The sequence below is a fragment of the Bicyclus anynana genome, chromosome 7 (assembly GCF_947172395.1).
Source record: "Bicyclus anynana chromosome 7, ilBicAnyn1.1, whole genome shotgun sequence".
In the NCBI taxonomy this organism is placed as follows: domain Eukaryota; kingdom Metazoa; phylum Arthropoda; class Insecta; order Lepidoptera; family Nymphalidae; genus Bicyclus; species Bicyclus anynana.
This window is the reverse complement of record NC_069089.1, coordinates 9,495,082-9,510,238: the sequence shown is the minus strand read 5'-3', so window position 1 is coordinate 9,510,238 and position 15,157 is coordinate 9,495,082. Positions and strand designations below refer to the sequence as shown.

Below are 15,157 nucleotides of genomic sequence, written 5' to 3'. Positions count from 1 at the left end.
TTATGGAAATAAATTAATTTTGAATTTGACTTAATTAACATTTTAATTTAACCTATACCGACCATTTAGCTTCCAAACAACACATCCGAGAAGTTCGGTTCTCGCCTGCTGTCTCAAGGTAGGTAAATATTAATAATTAAAAAAATCATGGGTAGATAGATTAGATCTAGAACTAAAAAATCGGATGTAAGTATGTATTCAAAATATTCTTGTTGACCTTCAAAGCTGCCAAACATAAATCTCTAGAACTAGTCAATAAAACCTCTGTCATATAAGAGTGAAGACGATCGCACCCGCAGGCCTCCGAAACTAGTTTCGTTTTAAATGTCAACGGCTATTATTACCTCCCAAGAGGTCGGGTGGGTCACTTAGAATATTTTTGCAGTCGGAAACACAAATGCAGAGTTATACATCCGATGATTATTATTATTAAATCATTTTAGAATTTAAACTAACTCCAAAATGTGTGTAACCTTACAATAATGACAAATATTAAGAAATATTGCAACATTTATGCGCTTACGAAAAAGTTTTTGTATGTTTTAACTCAGTCGAATAGAATTATCCTATATTACTGTGTTTTATTTATATATCTTAAATAATTTCTGAAATTCAAGAGGATTGGTTTAATTGGTGTAATAGGGACAATAAAAGAAAAATTTTGGTATAAAACATTTGCATAATGTTGTACAAAAAAGTATGTATAAAAATTATCAAACACAATTTGTTGATTTATAAAATCAATCAGTTATGTACCAAAATTTCAATAATATTCTTCGGAAACATCATTGCTCAAAATTATCTTAAAATTACAATTCATTGTTTCCCTCACATTACATTAATCATAGCCTTTAGCTCACTAGAGCTCTATCAGACTTCATGTTTCACGACGTTTTTAAACTTGAAGCACACTAAACAAACAAGCACACGACCAAAAATGGTGTTTAAAAGTTACTGTTATAATATTTTTTTCCATAAATATCAATTCACGAACATTCGCGCAGCTTAGACTGAATTAACTCTTTGATAACAATATTGTGCATAAAGACAGGAAAACGGTATTTTTCCTTATAATCGGGTATTTTTCCAGCGTCTCTAGTAATGTTTTTGTCTATTACATGCTCTGTCAAGATATTAAGCTTGCATCACAGTTTTCTTTACTTAAATTATTGCATCTTTTCAATACCATTCTAAGTGTGGTCATGAATCTTAGTGTGTTTCGAACCTTAACAATGTTTACTTTTAGCTTGAATGTTCAAGTATCATTATTAGATTTATGTTTGAGTATTGTTGGTTCTAATAATATTGTACCTAGGTATTAAAGATTTCAGTCTATTGTTGAGGCTGGGGAGGCGCTGTGGCGAGATAGTTCAAAGCGCGCTGGATGTCAGCGGGGATTGGGGGAGAAGTGGGGAGTATGCTTCCTTGAGGAACGTAGCCGTTCTCGTCAGCTGTGTAGCTCAGGCCAATGGGCTTTCCGTCATCGCCGGGATATTGGAACTCCCCCTGGATTTGGAGGGCGGGATTCTCGGCACCGATATTCCTGACTGCTCCGTTCGCAGCAGCGGAGATTCCGTTACCGGTTTCGTATGAGTACTGGAATGATCCGTCTGGGTTGATATTGCTGTCTTGGCGTAAAATCGGGATTGGCTCCGGCGACTGCGGGCCGGCAAGGGCCACAGCGACTAAGGAAAGTACAATCTGAAACAAAACACACAAGTTAATTCATATACCCACAATGTTATTTTATAAAAAAAAAATCGGTATAAAAATATATATCATTAAAAAATATGTCTAATTAATTATGGAGATGAGTTTAATAGTATAGTATTTTTCATTTCATTGACAGTTTTATTCATACTACTCGTATTAATGTAAATTCTAAAGTGAGTTATTTTGTCAAGTTTCATGTTCTCACAGCTTAATCATCAGCATACTCATTGATAGGATTACAAGAACGATTATGGCGATCATTCACATGAAAAGTACTGTTTTCGAGAGACAGAAAAAATAGTGTTCGTTAAAGCAAATACACTAAATTTATTTACAAAGTATAATTATTGCACAATCAATAAAATCGAACAGGAAAAATAATATAAAATGCACTCTTTTTGTCATAGATCAATGCATATACTAATATATTCTAAAGAGGTAAAGTGTGTGGTATTGTAAAATCTGAACCGATTTGCTTAATATTCTATTGCTACCAGAAAGCCACATTAAGTCTAATAAGCGACATTAAGTGTGTAAGCGTCTTAGGCTTCATTATATCCTCGTATTTTTACGGGAGCGGGAACTACGCGGGTGAAACCGCGAGGCGTCAGCTAGTTGTAGATAAATTTAATGACATTTGTCATTTTGATTTTATATAAAATCTGTTAATTACTGAATTTTTACGACTTAATTTTGTATGCTTTTAAATATTTAAAAAAATAATTTTACTAATCACTATTTGAAGGAACACTATGATAGACACTTACAATGGTCTTCATGTCGGGTTCAAATGATGAATGCACTAGACAATGTGGACCTATGAGTGTTATCTCTATATATAGCGGTCACGCCTCCACCTGTGCATGGTATTGCACCACAACCCGCGTCCGAATAATTCGACAATATTGTGAGATAGCTGGACTATGAACATGCGTTACCCAGACATTCTACGTTTTTAAAGACTGTAATTTTGTTACCCTAGGTAAGTACTAAGTAACCATTATGGAATTTTGAATGAAGGTTTCAACTATCTAGACCCCTTAAACGTCCAAAGCTAAAGCTTATTTTTTTAATATTGTGCTCTTTAAATTTATGGTAACCCTTTGTGAAGGGTTACCATGTACTTATTCTCCTGCCATAGGTTAGTACTAAGTAAGGTAGCCAATTATGGAATTTGGTCTGTTTTAGCTTTGTAATGTAGCAGGTTACTTGGGTAATCGTCTAAAGATAAAGCTTATTTATTAATATTTTGCTTGCTTAAAGTTTAATTTTTAAGGGTGTTTGTGAAGGGTTACCATAAATCTAAGGGCCACAGCTCCTACCATAGGTTAGTACTGAGTAAGGGTGCCAAATATGAAATTTGGGCTGTAGGTGGTTTTATAATATAGCAGGTTTCTAGCTTCCAGACCCGTAATCGTCCAAAGATAAAGCTTATTTTTTAATATTTTGCTCCCTTAAAGTTTAATCTTTAACGGTGTTTTTTGAAAGGTTACCATAAGTATAACGGTCGACTTGAGACATGATTTCTCATAATATACACAATATCAAAAAACTATATAAAAACTTGTATGTATAAAGATTTTGTATTTTTTGTATTTTGTATATAATTGGAAAATTGAGGTACTGGATCCTTGAGACCTTCTTCCTTCAAAAATAAGCACGGATCAAGCTCGATATTTGGTTACCATGCTCACCTATGGTAGAAGCATGGGCTGACAAACTTTCTTGTCTTCATAAAATGAGGTACATCTGGCTATGGCTGGCCATTGTTCTACTAACTGTTTCCATGCAAGGTGTTTACACGAGTAATTTAATTCAAAACGCCTATTGGTACTAAAAGAATTATCTAACTAACAAGACATCCACAGAAACGCCGGCGTGGTGCAATGAATGGCGTGACTGCTCCTGCAATAACGGACGTGGTTCTATTACTACAAGTGTAAAATATTCGTGTGTCTAGCATGGGTGTTTTTACTGTCTGGGTTGTGGGTATGTTTATATAAGTAGTTATATCTAGTATATAAATTTATATTTTAATTATAAATATGTAGATTAATTATTATTAGGTTATTACAAAAAGATAAATTCATATTTTAATTATTTTATTTTTATATTTATTTATTTTAGAAATTGGATATCTTAGTACCCATAACTATGCAGGTGCCCTAAATTTTCGAATTGAAGAATTGAGCTTTTCTTTGTTCTAAAAAATTTATCAGTGAACTTCTTCGTAAATTCTTTTTTTGATCTTTCTTTCTCAGGCCGGAATTGGGAATCTGGTAATATTGTATTTACTCGCCTCGAAGAGCACGCTAAACCGTTCGTCTTGGTGATAAGATAATAATAATAATTACAGATTTAAGCATTATCGCGTGCATGTTCTTATATCTTATAAAAGAGATCGATAGAGTATGTCTCTATAATGGCTCTATAGTGGACCGTTAAAATATACTGATGACTCTTATAAATGCATTTTTGCACTTATTATTTGAACGTACATCCAGTAAACAATGACGACAGGTTTAATAGGTACATGTTATTTATATATTTATATAAAGCCAATATCTATTGAGTTTTTAACAATAAATTTTCGTAAATCGTTTCATTATATATTCAAAACAAAACCGCAACGGGCTGATTGTTATGTAAATGACTTTAATCTATACTTCTATACTAATATTATAAAGCTGAAGAGTTTGTTTGGTTGAACGCGGTAATCTCAGGAACTATTGGCCCGATTTGAAAAATTCTTTCGGTGTTAGATAGCCCATTTATCGAGGAAGGCTATAGGCTATTCTTACGGGAACGGGAACCACGCGGATGAAACGGCGTCGTCTAGTAAATAAATAAAACCTGATTAGATTGAATGCTCATCGAAAATGCTGCCTTTGAGATATAACAAAACAGTGCTTGCTGGAATAGTCTGCTATTATAGAAGTCGAGCAAGGCCGCTGGCGACTGTAAATTAATGATTAATTAGAAAAAGAAAAAATAGACGTACTTTATTTACTTATGACTATGAGTAGAGTATAAGTACTCGTAAGTAAATAAAGTATTTATATTAATGCCTTTGATAAAGTGGTACAAACATAAACCATTGAAGAAATATAGTTATAAAGTCAGCAAGGTTAAGTCGAAGCCTTAACTGAATAACTAAGCTTTCGTCAGTATTGTTTCTGTTTTATGTTTACCGCTGATTGCAACATTTATAGTATCAATCAATTTGAAATTTTATATACTCAGTTTTGCTTAAAAATAGAAAATTCAAGGATGTTGTTAAAATATTTCTCACGCCTCGCTGGTTTCATATTTGACCCTTAAACAACTTTATTACGAGTACATAATATTATAAATTCAACAGTAAGTTTGTCTGTCTGTTTATCTCTCTGTCGGTTTCACAGCTAAACCACTGAACCTATTTAGATTAATTTGGTGTAGCGATAATTTGGATTAGCAGAACATACGATACTTTTTATCCCGGAAAATCCATGGTTTCCGGAGAATATAAAAACTTAAAAATCTGAATTTTGAAGAACGAAATCGCGGGCGTCCGCTAGTAGATATTATTATAGTCGAATTTTATGTAAAATAGATTGACAATTTAAAAGTTATTAATTCAAAGTGCATGAGCTGGGCATAACAAGTACACGAGCTTTTGTACAATGTTGATTACTGTTTTCTTAGCCCTTATTCGCACGAGAGTTTTTTTAACGGACGTTAAAAAAGCGTTCTTACTCAACAAATGCATTCCCAAGTGTACGAGTATGTTCACTCGCCATGGTTCTTAAAACACGACGCTTTTTTATCGAGCAGTGTTGCATTTTCAATTTTGGGCTTTGGCAATAGACATTCATGAATTAGCCCAATTACAAAATTGAAGAAAAGCGTTGTGTCTTAAAAACGCTGTCGAGTGAACATATATTTGGGCGTTTGTTGTGTTTGAACGCTTAAAAGCTTTAAAAAAAACTCAGGTGCGAATTAAGTTATAAAAAATGCCAACGCTGGTTTTTAACGTAACGCTTTTTTAACTCTCGTGCGATTGGCCTTAGTCAAGCTGTTTAGGTACGGATCATGAGGTTAATCTGATAATAATGATCGTTACAGGGTCAAACATTATTACAATGGAATTTTACAATGGAAGAAAAGACCTGTACTTAGCAAGAGAACGTTAATTAAGCTGATGATGATGACGAAGCTATTGTGTGTTTTTTACCTATTTTACATGTTAATATGGCACGACACCCATTGTTGATAGTGGGTAGTGAGCCTTCTTTCGTTTTCTTCCTTTCACGGCTGTGGATTCCATTCCCACAGCAGAAAATATTTGATTGATGGGTATTTTCCACTACCTGGGTATATATATATATAAAATAAAAATAATACTACTATTTATATTTATATATATTACTATAAGTATTTAAATGTATTATACGAGTATAATGTTTATCACTTATTTTAATCTTACTCATTAAACGTGTGTATTGTCCAAATATATTATTAAAAAAAACAAAGGTAACATACGTGTACAGAGTGTAAACGAACCGAAGATCAATATTTTAAAGGTTTTAAGAAGAATATGGGTGATAATTTAATCCAAATTTATTTCCCTATTTTCAATAATACTGAAGAAAATCAAAACTTTTCATATTTATCATCTAGTTTAATTTAATATTAGTTCAATTTCAGATATATCTAAATAAAACAAATCAATAATAATTTGATAAATTTAAAAAATAACGATAATAACTCGAAAATCTATCACAAAATTTTCTTTATGATAATAATCTTCTATAGGTCTTAACAACAAAATTAATACGTAAATATCAGTCTGAGTATCATCTTAAAAGCTGGGTTAAGGGCTCGCGAGGAGGTCACGGCTGGAGTCTGGTTTTTTATAAAATCCGATGATTACGCAGTTTTCCATTTGATGGCCAATTAGGCACCTACCGGCGATCGCAATCTTATTTGTTATTATTGGAGAGAATTCAGTGACATCTATTAATTGCCTAAATGTTTTTGAATAGTTTATTTTTAAGGTTCTCAGGGAAGCGTGATGGTTTAAAGCAGGAATTCATATCACTCAGGTTCATTGTTCCTGAGAGCTGTGAAAAAATCTCTAAACCAGCACAATCAAAAGATACCGTTTATGCTAAAAATTAATTCGAAACTCGGATTTGCGAGTTGTCCAAAACATCGTTACAGAATAGCTGCACAGGTTTGTACGGAATCACAAAGCAAAGAAAACTTACGCTGCACATAAGGAACCCTCGGTGCGTGACTCTGACTCACACTTGGCTGGGATTTTTTTTGTAAAAGCTAGCCAATGACAAGTATTACATACTTTGAATCGTTATAAAAATAATAATTGTTTATAAGAACTAAATACATAATTACGAGTATGTACGTGAGATATTATTAAATAATTATTAAGCTGTCAACTCGTAACTATACTTAAACGAACATCAAGAATCACTATTATCACTTCTTATCAAAATATTCAAAGTCTATGTACTTAAATATGCTTAAGGTAGGTAGTAGAAATAGATTGCTTAAAAGGTCAATGTCTATTTTTTGCTCAACATAAATTTGGAAAAACACCTAATAATAGTTCCATACCATTGAATGTTTCCTATAATTCTTCAAAGATTAGTAGGTACTTCCAAAGAATTATTAGTTTTGTGCATAATTAAACATTTTCATTTTACTGCTAGCACGAACTTCGAGCGCGTTGAATTCTTTTATATCCCCACTTTATTTCTAAATGAAACAAACACAACACATAATATTTATATAGATACTAAAATTGTAAGAAAATCCTTATCTTACTTTCAGAGAACAAAGTGAACAGTCAGACCAAGAGATCATACTAAAAAGTATTCGATGTATACGTCCTGAATAAAAAGTAAAGTCGTAATATTTGCTAAAATTCACTCAATCCATCCAGCTGTTTTCCGTGTCAGAGTAGCAAAAATCCAAATACACTAATACATAATAACTTATAAATATTTTCAATATAAGTAGGCTTTTATAAAAAGTAAACGATATTTTATTTGGTTTTAATAGATTCGGTTTATTATGATCTACAAAAGTACAAAAATATTTATAAATAAAATTAATTGTTATTTTTACATTTTCCCTACAGTATAATTTACATTTCAATAACGTAAATCAATGGCGGATAAGGGAAGACTTAGTTTTCAGGCTGGGGTGGAGCGGTGGCGAGGTAGGCGAGTGCGCGTTGGATTGGTTCTGGAACTGGCGGGGGGGTTGGGAGATGAGCTCCTTGGGGCTGGTATCCGTTCTCATCAGCTACATAAGACAGCTGAATGTTGGACCCATCGTCACTGGGGTACTGGAATTGACCTTTGACTTCCAACGCCTCGACGTCTCCAACTTTCTTCAAGTCTCCCTGTTGGTCAGCGCTGATACCGTTTCCAGTTTCAAAGGAGTATTGGTATGAGCCGTCACCGTTGATTTGGCTGTCTTGACGGACGATGGGAATGGGTTCGGTTGGAGCTTGGGGAGCAGCGAATGCCACCGTAGCGAAAAGTGCAATAATAACCTGAAAAACAACAACTTTTATTATATACATTTTTTATCGTTTGACATTTAGTTGTATGTTAATTTATAATAATTATTACAATATTCAAAGGGATTTCAATCGACCGATGTTGACTAGAGGCTATTTACACAGACATTCGAGTGCACAATATATAAATAAATATATGTTGGAAATATATGTTGTGCTCAAATTAAATTGATCGTTATAGGGTACAGACAGGAGGAAGATTAGGAATAGGACAGATGACTTTGCGTGCTTTCTGGAGCACAGTTGAATAACAAATAACACTGCAGATAATCTCTACATAGCTACTGAGGATTGCTTTTACACAAAAGTATTAGTTGTTGTCCTGACCCAGAACCTGAACCCTAAAACTAATGATCCATAGTTGAACAAGTTAATCACTTGACCAACGAGAGTCTTTTTACAAACACGTTAACTAAAACACTACAGATATGGACGGTGTATAATGATAGTAACAATTAACAGTAATGTTGCAATAAGTCACACATTTTTGAATCACTTCACTGTCACTAAAAGCTAAATTCGATTTCACCATAAGGCACTTACAATAGATTTCATTTTTGTAATGTCTGGTAGTTGTATCGATACAAGATACTGTTATTGACTGATGCATGTGTATCCTGATAATTTGAGTATTTATAGTAGGCTCAAGTTACCCACCTCCCTGCAATCCTAGTTTCGCAATCCTAAGTGATGTCGCAAAATCTATGAAATAAGTAAACAGTGGATGCATTACCTCGAGATGTATATGTCAACTTGGTGCGGCGACGTAACGGCTTTCAACAAAGCTAACGGATTTTCATTTGTTCAGTATTGACCTTAACGCAAGAGTGTTTACATCCACAAAATCACGCTGCCTTGCATTCCTTGATCGCACAATTCATTAGTATTACACAAAGTTTTTAGTGTACGTTCTTCATCATTTTCGTAAGATGCAAGAAATTGCATATTGCTTTTGATGTGCTAATTTAAAGACAATTTGCGTTATGTGTAATTATTGCCAAGGCGAGTTCAAGCTCACTTATTTATTTATCTCAGTAAGCATAAATTATGTTTTAGTATGTGAAATGTAAATAAATATTTTGAGACGCGTGCCATGAGGTGAACAGTTATCTAACAGTGCTCACGTAAATGCAGTTAGTGGATTATTGATCTAGTACAAATGGGCATGATTTTAAGATTACAATTACGTATAGCAGCCGCTCCGCTCCCGTTTTGTGTAATTTATCTATTATCATCTCAAAATGCAATGCTTATACAATCTTTAATATAATAGGATTTGCTATAAGATAGCAATCTAGAGCTCTCCTAAAAAGTATACATTTTACTATTGTCTTGCACATTATAAACCTGTATCGTTTATATTATTACAACAAATACATAATTTATGATACTATCACGTAAATACGATTACGTATTTTTGTATTGAACTAGCTGACGCCCGCGGCTTCGTCTGCGTGATATAAATCTTTTCATAAATACAGCGAGATCAATATATTTAGCCTATAACAGTTGCTCTACCTTTTAAAGATAGTCTCATTAAAATCGGTTCAGCCATTCGAAAGCTTAGCCCGGAGCCCGAAGCCCCGGCTTAGACAGACAAAAATAAAAAAAAATTGCTTCAGTTTTAGTATCGTGTAAATAACCATAATCAATTACTATAATATAGTTATTTTGAAATCAAAGACGACGTCAGTTGTATTTATATATGTATTGATACCAGTTTTCAAAAACAGCACATGAAAGAAATGTTTGGAGATTTTCTTTCTAATCAAATAAGAAATAAAAGATTTAATAGTTATTAGTATAATGAAATAGAAGAATCAAAATAATCGATATAATCTAATTTCTCGTGGGACGAGTTGAAGTGGCAATGGGAGGGGCACATAACTCGGGGACGGTTACACATAATATCGGATACGCACCGGAAAGCTGAGCTTGTCAAGCCTGAAGGTATTAAACAATCACACCTATTAGCTGACAGGATGACATCATCGTGTACGTTTCACGAACGATTTATATGCATGCATACATACAAAAAATTTTGAAAAATTTAAAAGTATACAATAATAAATTACTAGAACGCAGCTCCACCTTCGGGGTCCAATTACAAATTCGAGTAAAATTACATTAACATCGGTCCAGCCGATCTAGTGTGATGCGTTTTTTTTTTTTATTTATTCTCTACAAGTTAGCCCTTGACTATAATCTCACCTGATGGTAAGTGATGATGTAGTCTTAGATGGAAGCGGACTAACTTGTTAGGAGGAGGATGAAAATCCACACCCCTTTCGGTTTCTACACGGCATCGTACCGGAACGCTAAATCGCTTGGCGGTACGTTTTAACCGGCAAATTGCTTAAATGTGGTCATTACATTTGTAAGTACATCTTATTTATTTACATCAAAGGTCTCATAAAGTGACATGTATTAAAAACCACAAAAACTCTAAAATTGTAAGTATAACAACAAAATTATAAGGTATAAAACGATTTCGTTTCTATGAAATTTCTATTTATAGATAACAGACTGAATAGTTGTCGTATATCGATGCCTACAATAATATTATGTAATATCATAATCAGTCGCTTGAATAGGTATTCAGACAACAAAGGATTTCGTGTCGATTATGTAAACGCAGATGTATTGTAGATTGAATTTGATAAAGCTAACAGAATGAATGACTCCAAGCGTAGTTTGATTGCATTGACAACAATACGATCGGTACTGATTCGGGCGATGTGTTGAATACTTATCAAAACGGTTTTAAAGAACATTAAAAACACAGCATCATCATCATTTATTATCAGCCTATTTTAACGTTCCTTCTTTATAGGACAGGGGATATGGAGCTTAGACTCACCGCGATGATTCAATGCGGGCAGGTGGGCTTAGGATAATATTGTTTGACACTTTAACGTTCATTATCAGATTTAAATGATAATGACTGGGCTTAACATGCTCTCTGAGGACCGAGGATGTAACACCACCAACTCCTAGTGTTACACCCTTTATAAAAATAAGAAGAAGCGAGAACAGGCACTGAAGTGGGCCGTTAATAATGACCAAAGACCTGTTGATGTCAGTAGAATAGCCGGGAACACTCTTAAACTAAAAAAGATAACATATAACACAAAATAGGCTTGACTTGACCAACTCTCTGTGGTTTCTTATGATATACCCATAGATAAAATAAATTTAGGTATATATACTCAGAAGCTAAGAAGGCTCAGAGTCACACAGCGGGCGATGGAACGAGCTATGTTAGGAGTAGAGTAGGAGAGCAGAAGAACCAAAGTCACCGACATAGCTCAACGAGTTGCGAAGCTGAAGTGACAATGGGCGGGGCACATAGTTCAAAGAGCCGATGGACGTTGGGGACTCTAAGTGCTGGAATGGCGACCCCGCACTAGTAGGCGAAGTGTTAGTGGACCCCCCACCAGGTGGACTGACGACATCAAGTGAGTCGCAGGGATTCGCTGGATGCAGGTGGCTCAGTATCGTGATGTTTGGAAATCCCTACAATAGGCCTATGTCCTGCAGTGGACGTCCATCGGCTGATATGATGATGATGATGATAATATATGCTTAAACAATACACATCAGTATCTAGCCCCAAAGTAAGCATACGTAAGAGTATCTTGTGTTATGGGTACTAAGATAAATGTATATATTATAATATATACATTTATATACTACATATAAATTATTATACTTATATAATGTACAAATGCACCTCCAACTTTTCAGTTGTGTGCATTTTAAGAAATTAAATATCACGTGTCTCAATCGGTGAAGGAAAACATCGTGAGGAAACCTGCATACCAAAGAAATATCTTAATTCTCTACGTGTGTGAAGTCTGCCAATCCGCATTAGGCCAGCGTGGTGGACTAATGGCCTTGCCCCTCTCATTCTGAGAGGAGACTCGAGCTCAGCAGTGAGCTGAATATGGGTAAATACACACAGACACTGGATAAAATCCATGTTCATCACACAAAAAATTTCCAGTTGTGAGAATCGAACCCACGGCCGTGGATGCAGAAAGCAGTGTCACTACCTTCTGCGCCACGCTGTCGTCAAGTCGTAATATCTATACTTTTAGGATTACGACTATAATTTATTATCATCATTATTTAACAATTATGTAAACATTAATGTATTCGCTATTTAAAATGACCTTTAGATTTTATTAAATGAAATATTTTGACTTTGACTTTTCTCGTTCTCCTATGAATAAAGTAAGAACGCTAAAAAGGGTAATATTATCCGAGAAACGAACTTTTCAGGTTTGGGGAGATAAGCATGTGTGATAACCTGTTTGGAGGAGAATGAAACTCCACATCCCTTTCGGTTTCTACACGACATCGAACCGGAACGCTAAATCGCTTGGCGGTACGTCTTTGTCGGTAGGATGGTAACTAGCAACGGCCGAAGCCGAAGCTAAAAATTTTAATTCTTAGTATATTTTAGTGAGACAGTATGAGGAAATCGGAAACGGAGCCAGTCATACTTACATTCTTCAATTTGCGAAGGTTTTCCTGTATCTCTTCTGTATGATTTCTGATTTTCCTAAACTGACCTTGTTAAATAAAGTATTATCATAATTTTTCATTGTTAATTTTTACTAATATTATAAAGAGGTAAAATTTGTGTAATCTTTGGATCTACTTTACTGGTTTTAAAGATTCTTTTACCAATAGAAAGACACGTTATTTGCGAGTGTCATAGGTTTTGTTTTATTCCTGATAGATAGTGACAACAAAAACTTACAAAATACTTCTTGTATTAATAACAGTCACAGATAAAAATCATACATGTTTTGTAGGCTAGACGTTCTTATCATTAAATAGCGATCTGATAGCCTTAAAATGTTGATACAATACTAAAGGAAACCAGTGGATGGTGTGCTAAGAATAAATAAACGACTTATAGGTTTAAAGTCAAACTATGTCTTTATTAACTAAATACATAGACAAATATAGCCAATGCTAAAATACGGTTTTATATAATTATATGCGTTAGTTTTGTAAACTCGGAAGGTAATATCTCATTTAAAATTAAAATTATATACTAACATTACAAAGGCGAAGACGCATTGATTTTGAATGTATATACATAATGTCTTAAACTCTTAAAAACTAGTTATATCTAAACGAATATTGTAAATAGGGGATATTAAATTATTGTTTATTTATTAGTTCGTTACGAATAGGCTCTGAAACGAGTAGAGCGATTTTTTATAAAAATTCTTTCACCAATAGAAAGCTGCAATATTAGCCAATAGCATAGGCTTTAAACTCCCCGATTTCCCTAGGGGGAAATTGCGGAAAATTTTTAATTTTATAAAGATGTAAATTAATGTTAAGGTGCTTTTCCACCAAGAATGTACTATGCATATGCTACAAGGTAAAAGTTACTCTGGTAAAAGCTAACTTAAGCGAAATTATACCGTGTCTATTCATGCCAAGCTACAACGCAGGGTAAGTAAAATGTATTTACACCGTGCACGTGTTATTTCCAGAGCATCCGTCCTTAAAAAACAAAGCTTGGTTTGTTTGCAAAGTTCACGTACTACAAAGTGCCGCCCTTTGTCCATTAAAGGTGTAGGTGTTAAGAGTTAACACTCATGTGCTTCTAATTACTCGTACATCAGCAACGCATGCCCTTAATTTGCACTTTAGTATAATTAGACTTTACATTGAATGAATCATCATATGCCGTCAACTAATCCTTAAAAACATGTTGATTTTTATTTCACTTGTTATATTATATTTATACTGTCTAAATACAATTAATTTTTATCGAAATTAGGAATTATTTCTGCAAAAATCTGCTGCATTGATTGGTCCCCACCAGAGGACTGACAACATCAATCGAATCGCAGGATTCGATGGATGCAGGCGGCTCAGAGCCCTGACGTTTGAAAATCCGTACAAAAGGCTGCTGTGGATGTTCATCGGTTTATGTGATGAATATAATGATGATGATGTTTGCTGCAAAAACTTATACCACCTATGGAAAATTAACTCAGTTTCTTTTTTTTTATTAAATAAACACCTAGAACTTTTATGCATACTTCGATTTAAATTAAACAAAACTCTAAAAGTTTAATTCAAAAATATGTTTGTTTAATAGTATTACTTACACACTCTACCTTACCAAATAATAATTATCATTTGGTAAGTAGAGTGTGTGTTATAAACGTAAGAAATAATCAAGTGTTTACACTATATCAGTCGGACATGATCACTTAATGTCACGTGTGTCTACTAAGGGTTATTAGTTGAAGCTTTGTAAAAAAAAACATCGTTAAAAGTGTTTACGACATATGATTAACAGGCTTCGGGCATGTGAAGTTTATGGCGATGGCTGACGACCTTGACACGGCAGGGAAAGTGAACAGACGAGTGGTTGGGCAACTGAGGCGTCATCAATATGAGTGCATGCGGTGGACAGATCTTCATCATATTATAAAAGCTTAATCGCTTTATGTTCTATGGTTATTACAGTAGACAATTACCTACATGATGAAAATAAGTTCATTATTGTTTATTGTTGTTCAATGGCCCAAACTTTAAATCGTCTTAGTAACAAAATCTGCCGATGGATGTCTGTCGATTTCACCGCTGGAGAGTACGGAATTCATTACATACACATCGATATAAAATATAAAACTTAATTTTATCCCATTTTCTTCAGATGATGATAAATCATGTCCTCACTCATCAAGCACTTTGTCGCAAGAGCTGTTAAAGTTGTAATCTTAGGGTTAATGTTATCTCCCAAAGCAACCATGAATGAACACCAAGTACCTATGAACTGACAGAATTTGAAGCTAATGTCGTACCTTATCTTTA

At 34.1% G+C, this 15,157-nt stretch overlaps 2 protein-coding genes across 2 annotated transcripts; both read right to left on the bottom strand.

Annotated features, from left to right (window-relative positions):
• Nucleotides 1-659: 659 nt before the first annotated feature.
• LOC112049284 (larval cuticle protein LCP-17) lies at nt 660-2,625 on the bottom strand. Its single transcript, XM_024087159.2, has 2 exons — nt 2,481-2,625; nt 660-1,701 (listed from the first exon to the last, which is right to left on the bottom strand). Exons 1-2 carry the CDS (start codon nt 2,490-2,492, stop codon nt 1,333-1,335), a joined length of 381 nt encoding a protein of 126 aa, XP_023942927.1. The 5' UTR covers nt 2,493-2,625; the 3' UTR covers nt 660-1,332.
• A 5,132-nt stretch (nt 2,626-7,757) lies between these two features.
• On the bottom strand, nt 7,758-8,997 carry LOC112049203 (endocuticle structural glycoprotein SgAbd-8). Its single transcript, XM_024087040.2, has 2 exons — nt 8,846-8,997; nt 7,758-8,275 (listed from the first exon to the last, which is right to left on the bottom strand). Exons 1-2 carry the CDS (start codon nt 8,855-8,857, stop codon nt 7,904-7,906), a joined length of 384 nt encoding a protein of 127 aa, XP_023942808.1. The 5' UTR covers nt 8,858-8,997; the 3' UTR covers nt 7,758-7,903.
• Between the last annotated feature and the right edge of the window lie 6,160 nt (nt 8,998-15,157).